Source organism: Mesocricetus auratus, unplaced genomic scaffold, assembly GCF_017639785.1.
Source record: "Mesocricetus auratus isolate SY011 unplaced genomic scaffold, BCM_Maur_2.0 Super-Scaffold_100004, whole genome shotgun sequence".
In the NCBI taxonomy this organism is placed as follows: domain Eukaryota; kingdom Metazoa; phylum Chordata; class Mammalia; order Rodentia; family Cricetidae; genus Mesocricetus; species Mesocricetus auratus.
The window spans coordinates 92917924-92945853 of NW_024429189.1; the positions used below are offsets into that span (position 1 = coordinate 92917924).

Consider the following 27930-nt stretch of genomic DNA (forward strand, 5'->3'; position numbering starts at 1 on the left):
CCTTTTAAACTGAACTTGCCAAAATTGACCATTTCTAATATTATACACGAATTCAATTTGTTCATCTAATTCTTGATTCTAATGCTGTAAAGGGTGTACATTTTCCCCAAGCATCTAAAGGAGGGACAGAGGATGAGTGAGAAGAGGAGAGAACGGAGAGTGATAGAGAGAGAGAGGAAGGAATGTTGGGAGGAAGGTAGAGAGAGAGTGAAGAACACAAGGGAGAGAGAACAATGAAACAAAATTTTCCCCAGGGAGTTCCCAATAATGAAGAAACAAACACCAAGCACCAAGAGTGGCAAAATGTTTACTTAAAATTTCCCAAGTTTTCAAAATTGCTATAAAACATAAACAAGCACATAAGCTGATCTTTAGACATGAAAATCTTACTTTATGTAAGCTAGATATGTATAAGAAAAAGGAATAGCATTTGTTTTTGGTTTAGGCTCTAGGTATTAGGCTCCTGCATATGGATTGTCTCATTAAGTACCATTCATAAAAATTTACCCTTAGAAACAAAGACTAATTGGGCAGGGGATACTGACCTATTAATATCCTAGCTCACCATCTAGCAAGGTCACATAAGGATTAGCAAGCTCTTAGTAGAAAGCAGTTTTGCTTTATGGGCAATTGAGTAGGGACCAAAGGAAGGAGCCTAGGAAACCAAAGGCTGACTTTGGAAAACTAGTAAGACCCGATGCTTTATTTTACTTCCTTGCAGATAAACCTACTCCCCAGGCTATAGTTTTACTTGCTTCCTATCATACTTAGTAACATCATTTCCTTGAGGTCATCCCACTCATGACTGGCAGGCCAGGTCCTGTAGTCTCTTCACATTGCTCTGCTGTTATGATGATGAGTAGCTGAAGCCTAACTCGTGCATTCGTGTGAGAGTTGCGTTTCAAATGTTCTGAGAACTTTGCTTGATGGTCATCAACCACATGAGGTAGGTAGTACATCCTCATTTTTGTAGAGGAGGAAACTGAGTCTCAGGAAGGGCACATCACCTGCCCATCACAGAGGTAAGAGGAGGCAGAGCAGCAATTTCAACACAGAGCCTTTTAAAGGAAATAAAATTGTGCCTCTCCCAGAGATACACAAATTGGGTTGTAATGTCTATTTTAAAAATAAGCTTTCATAGATGTTTGAGTTATAAATACAACAGCTGGACACTGAAAGGAATCAAGTCTCCATGACCTAAACCTGAGTAAACAATAACAGTAGACTGCCTATTAACTCACTTCCCTTTCATGTTTTTGAAAATGGGGTCTGCTGGCAGCCTTTGCCTTGGACTGTATGGAACACTATCAAAATAATGTGGCATTCCACCACCCTGATGGTTCTGTCCATTTTCTGTATAACATGCAGCAGATTGCTACTGATGCTGTCACACAAGTCACTGAAACATTAGGATACTTCCTAGTGTTTGTCCCTACATGGAACAGACTGAACATTCTGAATAAACCTGACCTCATTAGCAGCCCCTCTGCAAAGATATTCAGTCTCTTTTGTCCCTGGACTGGTTTGTAAAACAGGAATCCCACAGGCTTTTTTAATGTATTCTTCAGAATGTAATGGTTTGTTGTCTGGGATGAACTGGCAGGTAGAGGTCACAACTAGAGAGAGACTGACTCTCAATGAGAACACCATACTGCATGCTTTAACTTCTGCAATCGCATTTGGGAAAGGCAGCTAGTTCTTCACATACATGGTATATCTGTAGACATGTGTTTTCTGGTTTCAGACACACCATTGTAATGTACCCTTTACATACCCAGGACCCATCCAGTGTAGATGCTAATTTACAACCTTTTTCCATAAATAAGATTCAAAGTTCAGATAAACTGGTATTTAAGTTAATAAAACTCTGTGCTTGTCCCACGAGGGAGGGCTTGGTCCACAAAATCACAAACTGGATGATGCCCATCTGGGTCAGTTTCCTGCAGAACACACCAGTATGTAATGGGCATTGGCAGCTGGATGCCACAAATGTAAGTTCAGCAAGGCAATCCGCCCTGCTCTTGGCCCCTGAGCAGCCGAAGCTCAGCCCCAGATGAGGCAAAAAGAAAGCCTTGTGGTTCAAGTCCATCTTGACTCACAGTTTTACTGTCTTATCATGATTAAAGCTGCTCACGACGTCTGTGGTTTTCCTACATAAATTTTCAATCCAGCTTGTGTTATTATAAAGCATCTTTTCCAGCCCTGATGTTGGGGCTGGACTTTTAGCTCGCATATTTTTTCCAGATGTGATGAGCTCTCCGTAACCCTCTTGGTGAGCAAACGCATACCCAGATCTTCTGGAGCTTGACCTGCGGATCTGAGGCCTACGGCTTCGTATGGGCCTTTCCTTTCTCTGAGCCTTCTGCAACCTGCGGATCTGGGGAGAAGGAAAACCACAGTGAGATAATGAACCCAAATGTTAGACTCCATTTAGCCACTGAGTAAACTTAACTGAGTATCTGCTACAAGAAAACATTTACCTTCTCTGCAAAATGAAATGTCAAGTGTAAATGCCATGATATTCTCCACCTCAAAGATCACACTAGACACTAACCAGTTTCTTTACTCCTATCAAGAAATTCTCATGTAAATGAGAAATGTTCCAATGAATTTCATTACTGTCTCCATTTTGTTGGCCTTATGGTAAATTTCTGGGAGGTTTTTGCTTTGCTTTAGTAGCAGTGCTCTGAACAGAACCCAGGGGCTTGAACAAACTTTTGTACAGAAATGTTATGTCTATAGCCCCAATACCCATAGTCTTTCCCTCTTCTCTCTTTTAGAGTCTATCTGAGTCCTGCAGTTTCTAATAACTGAATTCAGAGAGAATTTGCGAAACTGGAGTCAGAATTTTTCCCTCTTATAGAAAGTCAACTTATCCTGATATTTTTGGGTTTTTATATATTCTGTTTTGGTGTGTGTGTGTACATGTGCATGTATGATGCAAGAATATGGATAGGTGGATTGTGTGGACTTTTAAAGAAGTAAACATATTGTTGCGAGTTGATGGGTGGATTTACTCTGTTAGGTCTCAGGGACACTATCTAGCAGCAGCAATGTGTTCCTCTATAATGGGAGAGATGTCTTTCTGCATGCTGCGAATATATGTTTCTCTTATTGGTTGGCGAATAAAGGATGATTGACCAGTAGCCAGGGGGGAAGTATAGGCTGGGCTACCAGACTAGGAATGCTGGGAAGAGGAAGACAGAAATAGAGAGTAGCCAGAGAGACGCCAGGTAGCTGCTGAAGGAGTAACATGTCAGAGCATTTATGGGTATGTCACAACCTCATGACAATACAGTTTGATAGAAATTGGTTAATAATTAAGATAGAGATAGCCAATAAGAAGCCTAAGTCATCGGCCAAACGGTTTATAGTTATTATAAGCCTCTGTGTGTTTACTTGAGACTAAACGGCTGTGGGACCTACCTGGAAAGAAACTCTATCTTCACCTCTGGCTTTTTCTGCCTCTCTTTGCAGTGTTTCCTGAGCCTTAAGTGCGGGGCTGTGTTGAAGATGGACACCCTATAGAAAGTTAGTCTCTGCATTTTGACAAGTGTGGCTCTCTGCAGTAGTCTCTACCTGCTGCAGAGAAGCTTATTTGATGAGGGGCAAGAATTAAACTTGCCTGCAAACTTCACAAAGTCATATCCCAGGTGATGAACTACGGATGGTCAGTGGCTACTGGGAAAGGAAGAATCCGTTTTCTCCAGGGGCAAGCTTCGGTATGGGTTGCCCAGTCTCTAGTAGTCATCCCTAGACATGTATGCACAGTATCTACACATGTATGGACAGATTCCACACAATAACAGAAGAAGAAATTATGAATTCTGGAGTGGGAGCACAGAAGGAATTGGAAGGGGGCGGAGAATGATCTAGATGTAGTGCTCATATGAATTTTCTAAAACATTCTAAGAACTAAACATCATTTGGGTGGGTTTCCAACATATCTCCCCTCTCCCTGTATAGGTGAGTAGAGAAAATGACCATAAATTTTGCACAACTGTTTCAGATTTTAACTTTCGGGTCTAAAGACACTTAATAAGCAAATCATGACAATCATCTTTAACATAAGAAAAATGAGCATCTTCAAACTGTCCATCATTTTCTGGGTTGGATTCAGCTCAGAACCAATGAGAAATGACAGACAAAAAGACTCTGTCAATCATTCCATAATTTGCCTCCAGAATTAAAGGGACATCACAGTAAGAAAAGACCACCTTGGAGCCCTCAGCATCACTGGTCTGGCCCTACTCCCTCCAGAGACATGCCATCTTTCCTCATGGGATGATAGCAACAAGTCTCCCCCTCCTCCTCTTCTCTCTGCCCCCAAGTCACATCCTAGCCCAGCATTGCTCTATTTGTACTCTTTTACCCATGAACCACTGAAATCTATTCTAATCTCTGGTCTAGGCTACTCTCCATACCATGTTCTTTCTGTTCTTCTAGCTTTGTATTCCCAGTCCACTCGTCATGCTGCTATTCCTTTTTAAAATCTGCTCAACAGGTAACTCTCTCACCTATTTCCAAAGCTGATATTCCATTTCCACCCAAACGATGAGACCCTTCGACATGACTTGTTCGGATTCCTTCTATGGTGCCCTTAGCTTTCCCTATAGCCTGCCCTTCTGTTAAAGAAATACTCCAAAATTATCCCAGTGAACTTCTTTTTCCAGAGTCAGGGGTAAAAATCCTTATAATTCATCACTTTATGCCCACATTTAGCCTAATACACCTCTCCTCACTGGCATTCAGGACTAGTACACTAGTGTGTCGAGATGAGAATACCGTCTATTGTGTCATGATGCCATGGACCTATGGGAACTTCACGAGTCATTCCTTGTATATCTGTTCAGACAGAGAAGGACACCATTCATGAGAGCCACCAACCAGCTGTCAAGTACTCACAGTATGGCAACATACCTGATCACTTAGGCTTGGGTATAAATACATCTTCAGAAATCTGAATGCTACCACCGGCATGACTGAAGCCACTGCTATCAAGAGAACAACAAGCCAGACGAACTTCTGGCTCAGGGAGTGCCATGCATTTCCTACCATTAGAGAAACATAGACATCCTAGCTATAAAACAATGAATTGTTATAAAATCTTTATAATTACATAAATTAATTTACATTTATAGGTAGTGATTATGAATTAAATTGATAATTATATAAACTTAAAGAAAAAATTTAATGCTATTACAAAACCCTAGGGAACTGTTATCCTGATCAGGCATCCTCTCTTCCAGGCTCCAGCCAGCTTGGCTTAATTCCTTCCTTCAACCTCATGATCCATGACCAGATTAGAACTTCTGATAAATTATTTGAATTCGGGACCATTCTCAAATAATAGCCTCACTAACTGTCTGTGTCACAGGGATACACTGTATGAAGCCCAAGGATAACCTTTGAAATTGTAGGCAACAGCCCAAAAATTCTGTCTCAAAAGGAACTTGCTGTTTCTTTGATATTCCCTTGGTTATAAGTTAAAGATCTAAAGAGATCCTGGAGGTGACTGGGTTGATGAAAAGAGTTCCCCATAACCACTGATGTAGCTACCCAATATGAGAGATGGAAGGACAGAGAAACTTATTGCCAGTCCTAAAGCTAGCTTCCAGACTTGATACTCATTCTTCATACATTTATTGTTTGTCTAATCGAGGCAGCAAGGGGTGGGCAGGTAGACTCCATGGGAAGATACCATCCCTGCCTCAGTTCATTTTCCACGGATTTACCATGATACGTTCAATCATCTGGTTCTTCACCCCAATGTGCCCATGTTACCACCATTCAAATGAGTATTGGGTATGAAAGCTTGGCTACTGATTGGTATGTCTGCTTCTTCTGGCTTCAGAGACTAAATCTGCCTACCAGAGAACAGCTGACTCCAGTTGCTATCAGTCAAGGTCAAAAACAAATTTGATCCAATCAATTAGATTGAGCTCCTTGATGTTCATTACCCACAGGCAATGCTGCAAAAAACCAAGCTCCCCATTAAAGCCACACCCCCTTGTTGCTAGTTACTAAGGAAAAAGCTTTTTCTTTTTTTAGAAAACCCCATTGCAGATCTAACTTTTGTGAACTTTGATTTGATCTCCACAGTTAAGTCATGGAATGGCATGTGCTTAACTAAAATGGATTAGTCTGCACATAAGCTACATTCTCCAGGGGAAGCAGTCCCATTTTGCATGATATAGTCGTCGTTAGGATGCACTGCATTCAGATCTGGTAACACTAAAGTAAATAAAGTGAAACTTAAGAACAGTTCTCGATGTCTTCCTTTCCTAACTGACTTGTTCTCATGGCTAACCAACATGTCTCTACATGATTGGAATCTTTTAGTAAACAAAGAATTATCGTGGTATATTGAGCAAGACTGTTAGGCTATGAAGAAGTTAGTGTACATGTAGGAAGGGACCAAGCTGAAGAACAGTGTCCATGCACAGATGGATGGAAATGGAACTCCAGCAGCGTGAGGAGGCCCACTTCAGAAGCGATCCTGTGACACTTGATCTCACAAGATCAGTCTTGTGAGAATTGTTTTCTAGGCTGGGATAATCAGAGAATGGATTGATTCCAAGTGCTGTGCTGCCTTCTTGAGCTCACAAGACTTGTCTCTATAAATCATTCATTTCTAGTTTATTGAGGTGAACTGCAAAACTCTCTGTTCCTTGCTTACTCAACTGCACTAGAGAATTCCAAACTTCTTGGAAAGTGTATTAATAGTTCTTATGTAAGAGGAAGTGATTTCTCCAGAGTCGTTCTGAAGTGTGACCCTTAACACAGGAACACTGGATCTGTCCTCTTTATTGAATAATGCATCCTCAAGACTTCAAGGGATTGTAGGAGTTCTGTGATAAACCATCAGACACTCAAATTCCCCTACAATGCCCCCAAACATAATCATCAAGTCACAGTTTCTTAAATAATAATATTGTTCTGGCTAGTTTTATGTCAACTTGGCATAAGCTAGAGTCATTTGGGAACAGCGACTCTCAGTTGAAAAAATTCCTTCATAAAATTGGCCTGTAGGCAAGTCTGTACATTTTCTTAATTAATGATTTATGGGGAAGGTCCCAGGCCATTGTGAGTGGTACCACCCCTGGACTAGTCATCCTGGGTGCTATAAAATCAGATTGAACTAACTAGACATGGTGGCACACATGACAGGTGGATCTCTGTCATCCTTGTCTACAAAGAGAGTTCCAGGACAGCTGTTACACAGAGAAACTCTGTATTGAAAACAAGGAAGAAAGGAAGGGAGGGAGAGAGGGAAGGAGGGAGAGAGGGAGAAAGGGAGAGAGGGAAGGAGGGAGGGGAAGGAGGAGAAGAAAGAAAGAAGGAAGGAAAAAAGGAAGGAAGGAAAAGAAAATCAGATTAAGCAAGCCATTGAAGGCAAGTCAATAAATTATGTTCCTTCATGAGCTCTGTGTCAGCTCTTCTTGTGTTCAGGCTCCTGCCTTGAGGACCTGTCCTGACCTCTCTTCATAATGGACTGTGATCAGCACATGTAATATGAAATAAACTCTTTACACCCCCCAAGTTGTTTTTGGCCATAGTGCAATAGAAACCCTAAGACAAACACTATCATCAGAGTTAATATTTATTTAACCAGAATGCATCCTCATACTTTATATGTAGTAACTCACTTGATATTCAATTCTTTCTATTGGAAAGGGAAATAATCAATAACCCAGTTCATAAATACATCTTAAATCATGGAAAGGAAGGAAAATGTATTTAACATCACACAATTTGTTAAGTGATGAAGCCAGTGTTTGAAGTCTGACTATCTATTCAGCCACCTCTTCTGGCCACCTCTGGAAGGATGTTCCGAAATCTACAGAGGGCTATAGTGTATGCAACATTTCCCTTTTATCTAAATGTAGATAATGTCTATGGATTTATCTAAATGCAGATAGATATGCTGGTGGTAACCTGGTATAAGGAGAATTGAGTATTTCTTCCTCTTTTCTCTGTATAACAAATGAACTTTTCACAGACTGTACAGTTGTCCCAATGTACATGGTATGCCCCTGTTTTATAGGGCACAACCAATCACATCTGGGCTACTTTAGCCTTTATGTTGCATTTGGCAGTCTTTTGGAACCCCTTTCAAATATGGAGGACTTTGGGTGCATGAATCAATTTCTAGAAAAAAAAAATATTGTTGGTCTTTTCTAGCTCCACACACCACACATGCAAAAAAATAAGTTACAAAGACAAACAACTTTCAGTATGACACAGGCCCTCACAAAAGGTAGGGTCACTTACCAACAAAGGGAAACTGGTGTGGGAAGACTCCAAAGACGCCTTTACTGTGCATGGTCAGTAAAATGGAGAAATAGGTAGCAACACTGCCCCAGATGAAGACATGATTAACTACAGTCCAGTAACTGGTGTCCAAGGCTATCTGCAAATACAGTCAAATGCAAAAGAAGAGTCACTGTAAATAGAAACTTGCCCTCAGAACTGCTCTGAGATCACCAGGTCAATGGCTCATACCTTCACTTTCTGCATACACAGGAGATTGACTTGTGCTAAACCAGTGGCTAGAGCTTAGGTATATAGGCAACTGTATCTGCCAAGGTTGAAACAGCCTCAGAAAGTAGAATGTTAAGGGTTTTATTTTTATGAGAAATAAGACAATAGAATGATTTTGTAAATTGCTATCAAAATATTTTTATTATCCCTTAGGAGCCAGTTTGTTTTTTAATGAGAGACAGAAAAGGAGTGAAGCCAGAGGTTGGGATCCCAAAATTGTTAGGGAGAAACTGGGAGGAATAGAAGGAAGGGAAACCATAATCAGGATATATTATGAGAAAAATATCTATTTAAATAAAAAGAAAAATTTAAAAGACCAAAAACAAAACAAATATTCCCAAACTTGTTTCATCAGAGGTGAATGAAGAAAGATCTAGAACATGAGTGTAAAATGTTTGGTGATAATTAAAGCTATTAGAGATTCCACATCACCCCATTTAAAATGGCTATGATCAAGAAAGCAGGTGTCAACAAATGCTAGTGAGGTTTTTGGGAAGACAGGAACCCTTATTTAATGTTAGTAGGAGTGCAAACTGGTGTAGCTACTATGGAGATCAGTGTGGTAGTTATGCAGGAAAACTTAAAATAAAGCTATTTGATCAAGCTGTACTACTCCTGGGCAGACATCCAAAGGTCTCTGCATCCTACCATGGGAATACCTGCACTTCTATGACTTTTGCTACTCTATTCAGAATAGCCTGTACATGGAAATACCCTAGATGCCAACCAACTGATGAATAGATAATGAAAATGTGGTACATATACAAGACAGAATTTAATTCATTTGTAAAGAAAAATGAAATTATAAAGATTGTAGAAAAATGGGCATAACTAAAAAATATTGTACTTGGTGAGAATCCAGACCTGGAAAGACAAAACATTGTCTGCTCTTTTTCATATGTGAATCCAAGCTTTGCATTTTCAGATTTGTATGTTTTACTTAGGGTGTCTGTAGAGATCAAAAATCCATAAGCTGTTCATTAAAGGGAGATGGGAACACACATGGTATAAAGGAGAAGGGGAGGAATTTTAAAATAAAAAGGAGTTTGCATGGAGGTACAATATTGCCAAAAGACATGAGTTATTAAACAAAAATCTCAGTTTCATGCATGGAATATTTCCTATTGTTGTTTTGAGCCCACCCCCTAAACAACACAGGCTATCACCATTGTTCTTGGTTGCCCACCATTACTAGAAGGTAAGATCCTATTGCTGAAAACACTACATGCTTTGGTTGCAGGACATACAGAAACCAATTTCTTACTGACTGGGAAACTTCCTCCTGCTGACTAGCTACATAGTGCCAGAAGGTACTGTGTAGATTTCTAGGTGAGAAAAAGGCCTTGCACAATCTTTGGACCCCGCATGCTATAATACAACATGTCAGGCTGGAAATGGAATAGCCTAGCTGTCCATCAGCTGACAGATAGACAATGAGAATGTGATACATATGCATGATGCTCCCGGGTACAGAAGCTGTGCTCTAAGAAAAGAAACATGAAGAATAAAACAACTCTCTCTGATTTTCCCTGGAAGTCCACAGTCTATCAACTCTCACACAATGCAAACGGCAGAACACTTTACAAACTATCTGACCACTACTCTTCAAAGTTATTACAGATGAAGAAAGAGCCAAAGTCAGAGACTATGGTGACATTCCAGCGAGGTACCCTGTGTTGGACTCTGGAATAGAGAAAAGTTATTAACAGAAAAGCTAGGGAAGTGTTAGCCATGAATGTAGTTTAGGTAACTATACTGTATCTGTGCTAATTTCTCCTAATTTCCATAGGTGCTGTCATGGCTGTATGGTCCTAACAAGTCAGGTTGAGCAGACACAGGCACTGTCACTACAGTCAACTCTTCTGCAAGTCTATATTTATTTCAAAAGAAAAAATTATTATTCTTGTTTAAGTTGTGAGCTTAATAAAGACTTTTCAATGTACTTCAATTATTTCCCAGGCAACCAGAGACTGTGTACTTAACATTGTGAACTAATTCAATGATCTCTTGCCTGTGTAGGCCTGGCTGAAAGGGGTATTTAGGCTAAAAGGAATCTATTTATGAAGATGTTTTTCAATGAGTTAAAAATAACATCAAACTTTCATATATCCTTGGACCCAGAATTCCCCCTTTAAGAATACAACCTGGCTGAGCATGGCAGTACACACCTTTAATCCCAAAACTTGGGAGGCAGAGGCAGGTGGATCTCTGTGAGCTTGAGGCTACCCTGGTCTATATTGTGAGTTCCATGCCAGATAGTGAGACCCTGTCTCAAACAAACAAACAAATGAAAGGCCAAAAAAGAGTATACTTTAAGGCAATCAAGAAGCATGGAGAATTTGGCATATGTAAGTTTGCCACTGTGCTGCTGTTTTTCCAGTGGAAATAGTACAAGCAATCTGATAATATCTTGGTTGATATGTTCATATGCTCATGTATAATAGCCATGAAAAGGACATTTCAGAGAATAATCCTAAAACAAGATATATACTCATGAGACAAAGATAAATGAGAAACAAAATTATAAACTCACACAAAATTGATTTTTACTATGTTTGCCATGTTGATACCAGTGTGGGACTGTGTATAAATTTTAATTTTTTTCTGTACTTTTGTGCTCTTTCCAAGCTTATTCAGACATAGTTCTGTGTGGGGCTCCCCTGCAGGGCCTTGTTTTTGAAGACTTCGGAACCTCATGAGATACCACAGCCCATGGCTGAATCTGTTGTTGTCCTAAGCTCAACTTGGGGAATTGTTTCTCAGGCCTTTTGAAAACTGGCCATAGATGTGTCTGAAGACTGTAGATATAATCTGGAAAACCAAGTTAGTTTTAATTATTCTTTTCTAGTGGTTGGACACACCCTGACAAACTCTTTTTATGATAGGATCAGTAGAGACAAAATCCCCTTTCATCATCTCCCTCATTTACTCAATACTCAAGAAATGGTCATGTATGACTGTAACTTGTGACAAAGAGATCATCTGATTCTTAACCATTCATTCAATAACAAAAAAACAAACTAACACAGAGGTTAGTTTGTGCTGCAGTCTGGTGCTGCAGGTATTAATGGACCAGAAGTTTGTGTGAAATCTAATGCAACAGCATCAGAAAATAAATTGGATCATAGCTCAGAACATCAAGAACTCCCCTGTCAGAGCATTTCCTTAATATGCCATTTGAATAGAGCACTGAGCGTCTTGAGTAATTTTTTTAAAATGTCTTACCAAATAAGTTCTAGTTCTCACTTTAGAACCTGCGACTTATTACGTCTGAAATTATAGGAAACTTTTGTTATCCTTGGAAATGTTTCTTCTCCAAACACAAGAAAGGAATAGTGGTACAACTTTTTATTTTGAAACAGGATCTCACACTATAGTCTGGCCTTGAGTAATCCTCCTGCTATAGCCTCTTAGTGCTGGGATAACAGGTATGTGCCACTCTGTTATGCTAGTTTTTTTTTCAGTCTGGGCCTTGAACCCTTAGCCTTGAACACACTAGACAATCACTCTACCTTGGAGCTATACCTCCAAACCCTTAATCATTTCTCCTTATACACAATACCCAACCTAATAAGTTATTGCTATCTTTCTACAAACATGAAGGTTATAAACTCCTAATGCTAAATTTACCACATCTTATTATTTATTAAAGATTATCGATTTCATTTCAAAATGTGCAACTAAAAAGAAAATCCTGGGGCTGAAACAATGACCTAGTGTATGAGGATCTCAGTTTATCCCTAACACCCCTGTAAAATCTCAAGCATGGAAACACATGCCTGTATCGCCAATGCTGGGTGGGCAGAGATGGCATATCGCAGGGGCTCAGCCAATAGCCAGTCTAGCTGAAATGGTGAGTTCCAGGTTTGGTGAGATACCCTGTCCCCAAAAATAAGGCAGAGAAGTGACTGGGGGCAGCATCTGATATCAGGCTCTGACCTGCTTGTGCATGGACAAAGGTGAGTGCACCTACACACAAATGCATAAGCCTACACACAAACAAAATGTATTCCCTACCTAACACCTTAACAAGCCAACTGACAGTGAACTTCAAAATATGTAAACCTATCACATCAAGGCAGAGGTGCTTTAAAGAAAAGGGTTACCTGTACACTGACCACAATGACCAAAGATGTGGCCATAGTAACTGCAAAGGACTGATAGTCAGCAATGTGTTGCCCATCTTCTCCGGACACATTGTAAAAGGATCCATAGGGAATGAAGAAAAGGGCTAACGAAGTATAGATTCCGTGTGCCACACAGATGAAAAATCTACGCTTGTTAAAAAGTAGATTCAGTTGTCCAGGTTCATAGAGCTGGGGACAGTCCATACTGTTCTGGTCACTCACATCCTGTGAACAGAGTATAATTTCAGATAAGAGGCAAGGAGGCCATATATTCCCTATCCCCAGAAATACCCAAGGTCATTGTAAGTATGCCTTGTTACCTACTACTCACTGGGCTAAAACAAGACAGTATCTTGTTTTTATTCCTGAAGAACATACCTACCAGATTACAAATGACCCCTTTTTTACTCAAGTAAAAATTCGTTTGCTATATCCTCCACAGACTGCTGTGGCTGCTACCATCTTGGAAGAATTCAAGCTTCAGGATTTCAGCACATTTTGTATAGCAATGGACCAGAAGGAAATTACTAACATAATTTGCAGGGAGTTGTGGAGTCAGAATTGGAAATTTGTGGATGAGATAAGCAGGAACAATGAGGAAAGGGGGAATCCCATGTGGTGTTCAAAGTGATGGGGGCTGAGACTAAACAGTTAGGATCTACGTGCTTTCCCTGGTGAGAATTCGGTAGTAAATGCCAAGGCTTCAAGACAACAAATAGGACGCTCTGTATTTATCAGCCACCAAGTTCTAGAAAAAACTTAGCTGATTTCTCTAAAACTTAATGGACACATAAATCTATGAAACAGATTCTACGTTTTTGGCTAGCTGCAAAGTGATGCCTACAACCACACTGTGAGAATCGAAGATTGGGAAAAAACAGAAGCCCAGCCAGGTGATGGTGGTGAATTCCTTTAATTCCAGAACTAAGGAGGCAGAGGCAGGTGGATCTCTGTACATTGGAGACCATCCTGGTGCACAGAGCTAGCTCCAGGACTTCCAAGGCTAAACAAAGAAACTCTCTCTTAAAAAACAAAACAAAAAAGAAAAAAACAAAAAAAATCTAAAGACAATAGGTAGAGCAGGAGCAGCCACGGATGATAAATTCTAGGGGAAGTCTAATTCCCCTTCATCCTTGTAGAATGACCCAGACTGCTCCGTGAATCCTGACACGTTCTCTTTAAGAAGTCCTCCCTACAGAAGCTGTCGGGTATGAGTGTACTTTCTTCTAGTGTGATGACTGGTATAGTTAGAGTCACAGGCTTTGAAACCACACAGGAATCAGCTGAAGGCCTGGTAACCGTTTTTGGCAGTGTGTAACCTTGTTACTTAACCCAAGTCTTGGTTTCTTCATCGGCAGAAATGCAAACGGTAATACCTCCCACACAGAAAACCACTGGCATGACTAAGAGATGTTTCTGCAAAATCCTTGCCCAGAATTAAGTAGTCAATAACCTATGCTAACACAAGACACTGATAAAACAAAGGTGATAATAGATAGCAATGATAGCAAAATGTAGCAGGCCAAACTCAAGTAAGCTTGTGATGAGCTTAGTTCCACCACTTATCATCTGGTCGGTCAGTGGCTAGAACCCCCAGGGCTTGCTTCCTTTCACAAAATGAGTGACACCAGACATGATCCCTGTGGCCATCTGTAGCCAGCACACATGACTGCCATCCATTTAAGGGCCAACACCGACAAACCAAGAAAGGAGAGGAACAGACAGCAATAAGGAGGCTTATTGTGTTGCGTTCTGTTTTGCCTTGCTTTTTTCAAGTTGCACAATAACTGTTTTTGGTTTTTTGTTGTTTTTTTCCCAGAACTGCTTTATTTTTACTATTTGATTCCACATTGTGGGCAGCTACAAAGCACCAAGAAAAGAAACACTTGTAAACACCAGCACTTGGAAGAGCATGTGCTTAATCCTTTACATCTAAAGTCTTTTGAAGTTTGGTACTTTGTGCAGATCCCTTTGTACATATGGACAGGAGACTCAGAACCAGCTACAAAGTAGACAGAGTGGGAGAAGGGGGTGACCTCACAGAGTGAAGATGTGCATTGTGCAATAGATACCTCTGGGCCAGAAAACGAAGTCTAGTAAACAGGTCTAATAACAGATTGAAGAAAATCTGGTCTCAAAAATACTTTAAAAAACATTTTAAAAGTAATACACTTTAATTGTGCCATGGAAACTCTACTGGCTAGGCTTCTACTTCCCCACAGGCAGCCAGACTTCCTTCCTTGCCAGGAAGTACATTCCAAACCAGAGCAGGCCATGAAGCACCAATCTTATAATTCTTGTAATTGATTTCTCCCCGTTCTCCTGTCTCACACACATAAACACCAAATAAAAGTCTGTGTACTTTTCTCTCCACAGCTAAGGGCTTGTGTGTATTCACCTCTCCTAGATGTGCCTGAGGGGAAGAACCCTCCAGAATAAGGTTTATTAGAAGAGAGTTAACAAGTTATGGAGGGAGAGGAAAATGGCAGGGCTTGAAGTGAGAGAACATTAGGACATATAGCCAAGGTCAGGTCCCGAAGAAACCCAGGACGAGGCTCTAACTCAATATCTGAGGCTCCTTCCAGAACTTCTCACCTTGCCCCTACCTTAAAATCTCCAGCCCAGGGGTTTTGCTTCCCTTCCCACAGTTCCTCACTCCTATATAAACCTGCCTTAGGCCAGGTACTCTCTTGGTCCTCTCTTGGCCTCTCTCCTTTTCTCTCTCTCTTCTCTTCTCCTCTCACTGCCTCTCACCCCAATTATCAGGGCACAGTTCAGTCTGGACCCTTACATATGCCTCTGGCTGTTCTGTCCCTCATATTTACAATAAAATCCTTCCCTTCAACGATACCTTGGTGTGGTCATGTCCTCATTTTCACTCAGCCACCAAGTCTAGCATGATGGGAAGCTAAAAGAGAAGCTATTGAGTCTTCTGAACAACTGAGATTTCCTTTTACTGCTCAAACTCACAAGGGATGGTAAGAATTTCCTTACCACATTATTTGAGAGGCAGACATTCTAATTTAAGTTTCCTTTATCCTGAGCAGCAGAGGGGAAAGCAGGGCTTTTTTCCTGGCAAGTATGTGTGCTCCAAGAGTCACTCTTTGACAGACTGCAGGGTCGTCGTGACCTGATTAGAGTGGAGAAAGCTAGAGAATCTGTGCTCTAACATTTAATGGAAAAAGGGGAAAAGTAAGAATATAGTGGCATAACAAAGTGAAAGACCTGCACAATGAAAATCTTTAAAACAGCAAAGGAAGAAACTGAAGAAGACACAGAAGATGGACAGACCTCCCATACTTGTGAACCAGTAGACTTAACGTTGTGAAAATGGCCATCCTATCAAAACAAACTAAAGATTCAAGGCAGCCCCATAAAAATTCTGATGCAATTCTTCACAGAAAATGAAAAATGTTAGCATGGAAGCACAAAAGACTCAAGATAGCTAGAACCGTCAGGGACAATAATAACATTGCTAGAAACACCACTACAGCTTAAACTACAGAGCCATGGTGTTAAAACAGCATGGTGTTGGCACAAAAAACAAGTTCATTAATCAGTGAAATAAAATGGAAAGTCAAGATGTAAATTCACACACCTAAATCTACCTGATTTGTTTTATAAAGATGACCAAAAGTACACACTATAGAAAACATAGTATCTTTAAGAAATAGTACTTGGGAAATTTGATAACTACATGGAGAAGAATGAAACTCAAAACATATATCTCACTATGCAAAACAATCAACTCCAAATAGATCAAGGACTCCAAAACTCCTACAGGAAAGACTAGGGGGTACATGTCAGGATACAGTCTCAGTTAAGGATCTTCTGAATCCAACCCTGGTCACTCAGGAAATAGGATCAACAATCAGTGAGTAGGATCTCATTAAATTAGAATGTGTTTGTTCATCAAAGAAAACTGTTAATCAAGCAAAAAGGGAGCCTAAAGAATGGGAGAAAAGTTACCAGCTGCAAATAGGACAAAGGGTTTATGTCTAGAACAGGGGTTCTCAACCTTCCTAATGCTGTGACTCTTTAATACAGCATGTTGTAGTGACCCCAATCATAAAATTATTTTTGTTGCTGCTTCATAACTGTAATTGTGCTACTGTTGTGAATTGTAATGCAAATATCTGTGTTTTCCAATGGTCTTGGGTGACCCCTGTGAAAGAGTTGTTTGGCCACCCCCAAAGAGATCATGAACCACAGGGTTGAGACCTGCTGGTCTAGAATATATACACATTTCTTTTTTATATACACATCTCAAGAAAACAAATAGTACAATTTTAAAATGATGTATGTATCTGAACACAGAATTCTTAACAGAAAAATGTAAATGGACAATAAACATAAAGTTTTCAACATCCTTAGCTATTGGGGAATGCAAATTAAAACTACTCTGAGACTCCATAATCACCTCAACTACAGTGGCTATTATTGAGAAAACATGTGATAACAAATGCTGGTGAGGATGTGGGGAGCAGAAACCCTCATTCACTGTTGGTGGGAGTGCAAACTTGTGCAATCACTATGGAAATCAGTGGAGAGGTACCTCAAAAAGCTATAAATAGATCTACCATGTGATCTTGGGCATATATCCAAAGGACCCTATATCCTACCACAAAGAAACATACCTAACTGTGTTCATCACTGCAAACTAGCTCTCACATTTCTAGAAGGTGTTATTCAGGGCAGTGAAGGAGAAAAGTCATCAACAATTTTATCCAGCTGTGAAACTGATATTAACCCACACACCCATGAACACCTGATTTTTGACAAAGAAGCTAAAGTTATACAATGGACAAAAGAAAGCATCTTCAAAAAATGGTGCTGGCACAACTGGATGCTGACATGTACAAAATTGCAGATAGATCCATATCTATTGCCATGCACAAAACTTAAGTCCAAATGGATCAAAGACCTCAACATAAATTCAACCACACTGAACCTCTATGAATTGGTACATGATATCACTTCCTGAACATAACACCAGTAGCACAGACACTGCGATCAACAATTAATAAATGGGACCTCCTGAAACTAAGAAGCTTCTATAAGACAAAGGACACAGTCATTAAGACAAAACAGCAGCCCACAGAATGGGAAAAGATCTTCACCAACCCCACATACAACAGAGGGTTGATTTCCAAAACATACAAAGAACTCAAGAAGCTAGCCACCAAAACACCAAACAATCCAATTAAAAAGTGGGGTGCAGAACTAAATAGAGAATTCTCAATAAATTAATCTAAAATAGCTGAAAGATATTTAAGAAAGTGTTCAACATCCTTAGGCATCAGGGAAATGCAACTCAAAACAACTCTGAGATACCATCTTACACTGGCCAGAATGGCTGAAATCAAGACACCAATGACAGTCTATGCTGGAGAGGATGTGAAGAAAGAGGAACACTCCTCCACTGCTGGTGGAAGTGTAAACTTGTATGACCACTTTGTAAATAAGTATGGTGGTTCCTCAGGAAAATGGGAATCAGTCTACCGCAAGATCCAGCAATTCCTCTCTTGGGCATATATCCAAAGAATGCATATTCATGCAACAAGGACATACGTTCAGCTATGTTCGTAGCAGTGTTGTTTGTAATAGCCAGAACCTGGAAGCAACCTAGATGCCCCTCAACTGAAAAATGGATGGAGAAAACGTTTTCACAATGGAGTATATTACTCAGAAGAAATATACAATGAAATCTTGAAATTCACAGGCAAACGAAATTCACAGAAAACATCCTGAGTGAGGTAACCCAGTCACAAAAAGACAAACAGGGTATGTATCACTTATATATGGATATTAGACATAGAGCAAAGGACTACCAGCCTACAATCCACACCTCCAGAGAAACTAGAAAACAAGGAGGGCCCAAGAGAAGAATGCATGGTTCCCCAAAGAAATGGAGAGGGGCAAGAACCCCTGAGCAAATTGGAAGCATGGGGGGAGGGGAGAGGAGGGAGATGGGAAGGAGAGAGGGGAAGAAGGGAAGGTTGGAGGAGAACAGGAGGACTGAGACAGGGAAGGAATAGAGGATGGCAAGAAAGGAGATGTCTTGATAGAGGGAACCACTATAGGTTTGGAGAGAGGCCTGGCACAGGGAAAATGTTAGGGAATCCATAGGGATGACCCAAATAAGAATCTAGGCACTGGTGGAGAGGCTGTCTTTCATGCCCTTCCCCTGTAATGAAATTGATGACTACCTTGGTTGCCTTTCCTAGAGCCTTCATCCAGTAGCTGATCGAAGCAGAAACAGGCACCCACAGCTAATCACTGAGCCATACTCCTGGAATCCAGTTGCAGAGAGGGAGGAGGGATGAGCAAATGAACCAAGAAGGTGCTGGAGAAACCCTCAGAAACAGTTTACCTGACCTAGTGAGAGCACGGACAACCTAGTCAAAGCTGGGGAACCAGCAATGGATGGAACCAAGTCCTCTGAATGTGGGTGCCAGCTAGGAGTCCAAATCAGTCTATGGGACCTCTAACAGTGGAGCCAGTGTTTATCCCTAGAGCATAAATGGATTTTGGGAGCCCATTTCCTATGGAGGGATACTATTGCAGCCCAGATATGGGAAGGAGGGCCTGGGCCCTCCCCCAAAATGATGTGAGGTACTTTGATGGTCCTCTGTGGAGGGTCTCACTATCCCTGGGGAGTAGGTGGGGGTAGATTGGGGGGGTTGGTGGGGTGCATGGGAGGATGGAAGGGTGAGGGAATAGGGGGATTAATATGTAAATAAGAGTGCTTCTAAAATAAAAAAATATTTAAAAAAAAGAATATGTCCTCTGGTAGGTCAACCATGTACCATGTATAAATAGGGAACATAAACTGGACTCTTCGGATCATTAAAAGAGAGAGAGAATGTGAAGTTAAGAGGGGCAGTGGGAATGTTGGGGTAAATCTGGGAAGACTTAGGAGCAGGAGTTGGTAATACTGAGTGCGATCATAATACATTGTATGTGTTTATGAAAGTCTCAAAAATTTAATTTAAAATATTACATTTTTAAAAAGATACAATCACAGAAATTTGAGACATGCTGGACTTAAATGAAAGAAAGGACTTCATGCATGACTTCTCAGAGCCTCACATCAATACTGCGAGATGTGAACCCCTAAGAACAGATAAGGCAAACTTGGATGGAAGACCTTTTTGGAGAAGCAGCAGGCAGGGGAGAGGACGCAGAAGAACTTGTGACCCATGTGACACTTCTTTTGAAAACTGCATTCCTAGGGATCCTTCCGTGAATCAGCCTTCTACTCAAAAGCTAGCTAGTAATAGCTGAGAGACTCAACAGAGAAAGTAAGCAAAAAATACAGAAAAAGAAACCACATACCTGGTCAAAAATCCCCATGGCTAAAACAGGTAGTGATGTGTAAACGATGTTGAAAAGGGTAATGAACCACTGGTCATAAACAGTCTGAAAAAAAAAAGGAACACATCCATGAGAAACACCATCCACAGAGTGAAAACAGTCATTGTCAGGGCTAAGTAACGCAGAGTCAGGGCCAAGAGCTCTCTCCATGTTCTGCCTCTTTTGGGGGCTGCTGGATTTTTAGTGTGTTGGCTTCTTCAGGTCTTTTGTTTTTGCTTGATTTGTTTCTTATTGTTTTTTAAGGAGGAACCTTAGTCACTAGGTAACCCAGCTGGCCTCAAACTTGAAGCTATCCTCCTGCCTCTGACTCCATGTGCTGGGATTATAGGCATGCATCACCATGCTCAACTCTATCTCATCTCTGAAGGGACATCAGATCATCCTCATTGTGTGTCAGTGGGGGTGAAATGAACTAATACATGCAGCACATCAAATCAACACACAACACCAGACATATGTGAGACACCAGACCCTTGTAGTGGTTACTATTCTACTCTTCAAATTTTCAGTAGCTTATCACAAATTCAAATGCATGATCTAAGTGATACACAAAGAATCCACTAAAGTATTCCTGTTACCCCTACACTGTATTCAAACCTTTTCTTGGGATTAGCTTATAGCAAAGGGAACACAACTCCCAGGATCACTGCACAGGGTAGGGTGTCTATGACAGCTTTGCATAGGGAGTTGGCAGTGCATCTCAGTCTGTGGAATGCTTGCATAACATGCATGGTGCCCTGGATTTGATCTTCGGCATTATATAAGCCAGAGGTAGAGATATAAGCTTATAGTCACAGCACCTAGGAGGTGGAAGCAGGGGACTGGAAATTCTAGGTCACACTCAACTACATAGAGAGTTTCAAGTCAACCTTGCCTAGAAAAGGTCCTGTTTCCAAAAATCAAACAAAGAAAATCTTTGCATAAGTTCCACTAGTATAACAGATATTACATATTCATTTTGTTGATGACATACAGAGGCAGAGAGAAAATTTTCAAGTCTCTTATTATAGGAATATGTAAACATTAAAATACGGATCTCTGGCTCCTAACCAATGACTCTCCTACCACCTTCATGGAATTCATTCATTTATAATTCAATATTATTCAGAAATTGATATACAACAAATACTAGGTTCTGTATAATAATAATTCAACATGGTCACTCACACAGGCATTTATCAAGAAATTTGCTTTGTAAAGGAAGACACAATAAGAGGTCAAAGTTTGAAGAAGGAAGTGAGTGACTGAGTGACTGAGTGACAGAGTGAATATGCGAATTAGAATACAATAATTACCAGGGAGGAAAGGAGACAGGGAGTGAGAGGGTTATCACTGTAACAAGGTGACTGAAGATGACCTCACTGAAGTAACATGGAAGGAAGGAAGGAAGGAAGGAAGGAAGGAAGGAAGGAAGGAAGGAAGGGACTAAATGAGCAGATTTCCAGCACAGGCACACTCCCCTGATCCAGGAAGATCTGGTGAAACATACCTTAGGCAAAAAGCCGTCCATATGCCCGGCAAAGAGCATACCTTTCATTGAATGACTCAGAGTTACTGATAAGGGGGACAATAGATATCACAAGCTAAGGTAGAGCATAGTGATGACCCTTTACAATGCCAGCACTTGGGGGCTGAGGCAAGGGTGAGAGGGAGACCAAGTTTAAGATCAACTGAGGGAACATAGTAAAGTACTGTCTCAATAGATAGATGATAGATAGATAGATAGATAGATAGATAGATAGATAGATAGATAAGGCCCTGAAGACAAAGTTACTGTGTGGTTAACTGACTAAAAGCACTGAAGGATTGATGCTAAGCTGAGAACAAGCTGAGTCTTCAACAGTGCTCCTGATAGATGATAGAAGGCCCTAGGTCAACCTATCAGAGGTTGAATATATTCTGAAACACAGACGTGCTGAAGCATTAGAGAATTTTAGACTCGAATGAGCTGGAGACAGTAAGGTGGGTTGTGCTTAGTTATATAAGGAAGAAGAGAAAATATTCTAGTCTCTGGATGTTAAATCTGAATTTGAAGTATGCCATGTCTTAGCAGTATCATTTACTTTTGACACAAGGATAGGTTATTAAAGAGAGAGAGAAGTGGAAACCATTCGTCCAATGATAAATCCTAACCAACAGGGCTCTGTGGAGCGCTGTTTCACATGACTAACAGATGCTGGCAGTGCTGGCTATTGGCCCTGGAAACGTTTTTAGTACGATTAGATCCTGTGGTGACAGAAAGGCACTGGAGGAGCATTAGTGCCCTCAGCTAGATATGAAGGGTGGATGGGATGGAGGAAGGGCTGGTAAATGAGTGAGAAGTGTGTGAGGCAGTTTCCTAGCAATGGAAACATTCTTTCCAGGAGGGGAAAGAGGTACATGAAACTCAAGAGATAAACAAAAGGTTACATGCATGAAAAAGCATAAACTTGGAAGATTCTGGAGGCCCACCCTACCCCCAGCTTTATAAAAGGGGGAAATAGCCACAGCAGCAAGAGACTGACCAGACGAGGAGAGAAGAGAAACTTAGACCATTCGTGCTGCCTGTTGGCTATTCAGGATGCTCAGAGGTGACATGAGGGTCACTATGTGCCCTTGAGTTGATGCAGCTGTCCTTGTGTCATCTCTGACCCTGTAATTCCTCACCCACACTCCTGTTAGCAACCCTAATGAAAACTCATTGTTTCACCAAGATGGACATTATTGTAATTGCTACTTTGCTCCATTATGGGTTCCATTTCTTGGGTGAGTGAACACATGTGCTGTGTCTCCCCAGGAAAACTCACACACAAGAGGGAGGCATTTTCTTTTATTCTCTGTGTATCTGCACTAGTTAATTTTATGTCAGCTTGACACAAGCTAAGTCATTTGAGAAGAGAAAATTGGAGATTCCTCCCTCCCTCTAATCACCCTCATCACCAAATTGTTCCTCAAATTCATGATGTCATCCTGTTCAATGGCTGCACCCCTACCCAGCCAGCACTCACTCCCCCTCCCCTTTCCTGCAGACCCTCAGCTGGGGCGCCTGTCCTCTCAATCCAGCTTGCTTAGCTTTGATTGATCCTAAGGAATGAACTTGGTGTAGGTGGCAGGTCTTTTAGGGTGCCTTTCTGATCTAGCCCACAGCCATCCCTTGTAGTTAATTACACCATTCTCCTCAAGACCCACATTCCCAGGTAATGGGCACCAGCTTGAAGCAGTCTGGATGCCAAGAGCATCCGAAAGCAGAAAAGCCACAGCAACCTTTCCCCAACAGGCTCATTCCAGGGCTGGATTCCAGGCCACTTGTTAGTACCGTGACTCACCACATCTCGGTACTTCTTAATATTGACCTGTAATTGCTTACACACTGGTTCCAAGCTCCACCATATCAACCTGTCAGCTCCTGGAGACTTACTCACCCAGGAGCCCAAGAACCTAACACCAAGTGCAGCATGTGGTGAGTACAAACTGTCATAAAATGTTTTGGTTTGGGGACACAATGCTTGCCTAGCATGAATAAGGTCATGGGTTTGAGCACCAGCTATCAGCACTGAGAAAGAAAGAAAGAAAGAAAGAAAGAAAGAAAGAAAGAAAGAAAGAAAGAAAGAAAGAAAGAAAGAAAGAAAGAAAGAAAGAAAGGGGGATGGATGAAGGGAGGGAGGGAAGGAAGGAAGGAAGGAAGGAAGGAAGGAAGGAAGGAAGGAAGGAAGGAAGGAAGGAAGGAAGGAAGAGCATGAGACAGCTCTTTGGAAATGTATAGTCCTGTTTTTGTTGTGTGCTGCAGACAGAGAAAATCTGTAAAACTTCTTTCTGCTCTTAAAAACATTTTTCTGTTAAAGAAAAGACACTGGAAAATTAATAGGAGGTGCTCTGACTTAGTTACTTTGTTGTTGGTCTGCACAATTAGCAGGGACTCACTGGTAGGATCAGGTAGAAGGGCCAAGCCTGAACATCAGCCTGTCTCAGGTTTCCACAGGGCACATCTGGAAAGCAAAGTCAGAGGAAGTCCCCTGCTGTGTGGAAACAGGTTTCTGGTATCAAAACCCATGATACCATTGACCTCAAGTTAGTCTCACTCTTTCCCATCACTTTACAAAATTTCACTGTATGTTTTCTTGTAGTATTTGACAAAACTTTTCCAGCCTTGACAAGATAATTGCTTCCATATTACATGGAATTGTTTTTTAAGACACACATCTCTGTATCTCCCTGACAATGATAAATTGACACCAGATAATATCATCTCAATGCCCCAAGCCAACACTTACATGGTTTTTCAAATGTGAATCTCCTAAACTGGGTCTTAGCAATTTTTGAAGGGAACAAGTCATCTTTATTAAAGTCCCCAAAGGGCTGACTGCTTTTAAAATAAGTTACACACACACACACACACCTGGAGAAAAATCAAGCATGCTGCAACAGTAGGTCAGGGTAAGGCATGCCCTGCAGTAAGAGCCATGATTCAAACTTATCCAAACCCTGATGGACTAGAAATCTCATCAGGACAAGTTATGTTTATCTGCCTTCTTAGGAGCAGTTCAGTTGGGATATTTGTTGACATAAGGTCGATTAGAGCTTCCAGATGATTCTAGAAGAGAGAAGCTTGGTTGAGCAGAGTAGACAGAGAACTAAAGAGGTAAGAGCTGCTTGAATCCCAGACTGATGGCTGAGAGGCCAACAGGAGACTGATCCAGACTCCATGAATGTAGTATCAATTAGGAGGCCACAGAAATCACTGGGGCCTTGGGTAGTAGATCAGTGTTCACCATGGTTTATGAATGAGCTTTGGGAGCCCATTCCAAATAGAGGGATGCTCTCTCAGCCTGGACACAGGGGGAAGGGCCTAGGTCCTGTCCAGGATGAAATGACAGACTTTAGAGATCCCCCTCCAAGGAGGGTCTCACCCTTCCTGGGGATTGATGTGGGGATTGGGTGGGGGGCTGGTGGAGGGACAACGGAGGAGGGGTGGGAGAGGGAGCTGGGACTGACATGTGGAACATTCACGTTTCTAATTTAAATGAAAACATATATTGAGAAAAAAAGAGGTAAGAGCTGCCCTCCTGACCATGCTCACCACTGATGCCAGCTCTCGAGGGAATCCAGTTCTTTCTTCATAAAATAGAGGTTTACATTCCCTACCTCTAAACTCTCTGCCAGACAGAGGTTTTACTTTGAACAAGACATGCACTTTAGGAGCCATCAAGATAGCTCAAATGATGCTTGCCCCTCAACCTGATAACCTGAGTTTGATTCCAGGACCAACGTGGTGGAGGAAGAGAACAGATTCATTGTCCTCTTACCTGTATCTGTGTGCCATGGTGCATGGGTCCCTCCTCACAGACACACAGACACATGCACACACACAGACACACACACACACAGACACACACACACACAAACACACACACTCAGACAATAAATTCTTTAAATATGTTATATGTGGATGTTAGTATTTAAATTTCCAATATGTTTGCTACAGTCTGAATAAACACAGAGATTAAATATCTAGTAAGGGCAGACGAAGGTTTTCCAAGGAAAATGGAAATATGCAATATAGTGTTTTAGAGAGATAAAGGGGAAACTAGAATAGGAGGCTTAAATAGGGAATATTGGGAGTGACAGCTAACACTAAAGACCTTATGAACAACCACATGGAAACCTATTACTGTAGAAGCTTTGTGGTGGTTTGAATAGGAATGGTCTCCTTGGTTCATATATTTGAATGCTCAGTCATTAGGGACTGGAACTACTTGAGAGGGATCGGTAGGTGTAATATTGCTGGAGGAAGTGTGTCTCTTGGGGTGGTATTTAAGGTTTCAAGGGCCCTAGCCAGGCCCAGGGGCTCTCTCTTCCTGCTGCCTGCAGATCCAAATGTAGAACTCGCAGTTCCTTCTCTAGCACCATGTCTGCCTGTGTGCTGCCATGCTACCCACCATGCTGATAGTAGACTAAACCTCTGAAACAGGAAGCAAGCACCAATTAAATGATCTTTATAAGAGCTGCCATGATCATGGTATCTCAGCAATAGAACAGTGACTCAGACAAGCTTCCTAAAACATATACACATATGAAAGGAATTTAAGTGGTGTTACCATATAAAGGGAAAAGTATCTCATACCACCAAGTGCCAGGAATGGGTTACATCCTGTTGAGTCATTGTTCATAAGGGTACCATGGCCCACCCTCAAATATTACAGGCTATTGTCAAGGCTATTGATTGCTCTTCACAACCGGATGGTAAGGTCCTATTGCTGAAGACAACATTAGATATAATTGAACAAGAAGCCAAGCTGGTGCCCAACTAAAAGCTTCACCTCTACTGACTAGCATTCACAGTGCTGGAAGGTACTCTGCATGTCACTGTGGGAGAAAGGAACCATTAATATCACCTAGCTACAAAATCTGCAACCTATAAAAACAACCCAGCTGCAAGATGTACTAATGTGGTATGATAGTGGACAAATATTGGGGGAATGACCAACCACTTTTAAAACTGAGGTGGCCAAGAACTTCAGACTTGACTAGGTCATGGGCCTAGGATAAAACCTACTGTTATTATTCTGCTAAGGGAAGAGAACAATCAAATGACTCCTAGTCACTCAACACTCATCAGAGAAGCTTCCTCTTACAGTAGAGGGGAATTAACACAGAGATGCACAAGTGGACAGTGGACAGAGAGTGAGAGACTGCAGCCCTCGGTTCTAAATGGAATGTTTTCATCTAACCCCTCCTGTCAAGGCTCAGGGCTCTAAGTGGATGAGAAAGTAGAAAGACTGTAAGAGTCAAAGCTGGTGGGTGTCTTCAAAGAAACAGTGCCTTCCAGACACAAGCGGACTGGTACACATATGAACTATACTGTGGCAATATGCATGAGGTATGCACAGGTTCAAGCCAGACAAAAATCCCAATACTGAAAAGGGGAAGTGGACATAATGTCCCAACCCTCACTAAGCTGCTATTTGCAATTTATACATACTTGTAAAGCAAAAATCAGTTTTCTCCAATGAAGTGTCACTGGGTATATCAACTACAATCCAGGGCAGGCTCTATGCCCAGGAATAGTTGGCCAACACACCATGTTTGCTTGTTATGGGGCTTTTATTTCATCCTGGTTTTTTGGGGGGGGCATTTTTGTCTCATCTTTTGGAGTTTTTTTTCTGGAAGTAGTTGTTTTCTTTTGTTTTAGAGATAGAAAGAACATAAAGTTGGGTAGACAGGGAGGTGGGACCTGAGAGGAGTTTGGGGAGGGAAAATATCAAAATATATTTTATGAAAAAAATTAATCAAAAATAGTTGGTTGAACAAATAAGAGAAATGTGACAATGGAGTGACTTAGCATCCATTTCATATTTATACAAATAAACTCATTCCCAGACTGTAGGTTCTTTGTCAGTGGGAACTACCACCTTCCATTTCATTGCAGGGTCCCTAGAGGCCATCAGAGCACCTGCCCTAAACTAGACCTAAGCTCATTGCTGATAAGTGAGCAAATATTCAAGGACACGGGAGAATGTGTATAAGCCTTACTCCTGCCAGGACTGCACAGAAGAACCACTTAGGAGAACACTGTCAGGGAGTAAGGAACCTCAAATAACCAGCTCTCTTCTAAGGACATATGGCTTTATGAGCTGAGGAAGCCTCCACATTCAGCACATGACTTTGGAGGCCAAAGCTGCCTAGATGGTTTCAATGGAGGCAAGAATGTCCCTCATTCACAAATTCTCCGTAGACTGTCAGAGTCTCTTCGAAACAAGTTTTCATTGAATCTGCCTCATTGTAACATAATGTCCTTGGAGGAACAGGACTCAGAGAGGAAGCCAAAACATGTTACAACCTAATCAGTCCCTTCAAGTGAAAAACAGGAAGAAGAGACAGTAATCCCCAACAATTCCAGCCCTGC

The 27930-nt window shown here is 41.2% G+C and overlaps 1 protein-coding gene and 1 long non-coding RNA gene across 2 annotated transcripts in view; one reads left to right on the forward strand and one right to left on the reverse strand.

The window, feature by feature from the left end:
* Positions 1 to 291: 291 nt before the first annotated feature.
* The window catches only part of Atp8b4 (ATPase phospholipid transporting 8B4 (putative)), a 177856-nt gene continuing 150217 nt past the window's right edge, over positions 292 to 27930 (reverse strand). The window contains exons 24-28 of the mRNA XM_021226305.2: positions 20010 to 20093; positions 12651 to 12896; positions 8275 to 8413; positions 4921 to 5051; positions 292 to 2377 (exon numbers count right to left, since the gene is read on the reverse strand). Coding sequence (XP_021081964.2) covers positions 2096 to 2377; positions 4921 to 5051; positions 8275 to 8413; positions 12651 to 12896; positions 20010 to 20093 — 882 coding nt within the window. The 3' untranslated portion in view covers positions 292 to 2095. The remainder of the gene's footprint in view (positions 2378 to 4920; positions 5052 to 8274; positions 8414 to 12650; positions 12897 to 20009; positions 20094 to 27930) is intronic.
* Positions 23154 to 27930, forward strand: part of LOC121140503 — a 32251-nt gene continuing 27474 nt past the window's right edge. The window contains exon 1 of the long non-coding RNA XR_005877376.1: positions 23154 to 23487. This is a non-coding gene — a long non-coding RNA (uncharacterized LOC121140503). The remainder of the gene's footprint in view (positions 23488 to 27930) is intronic.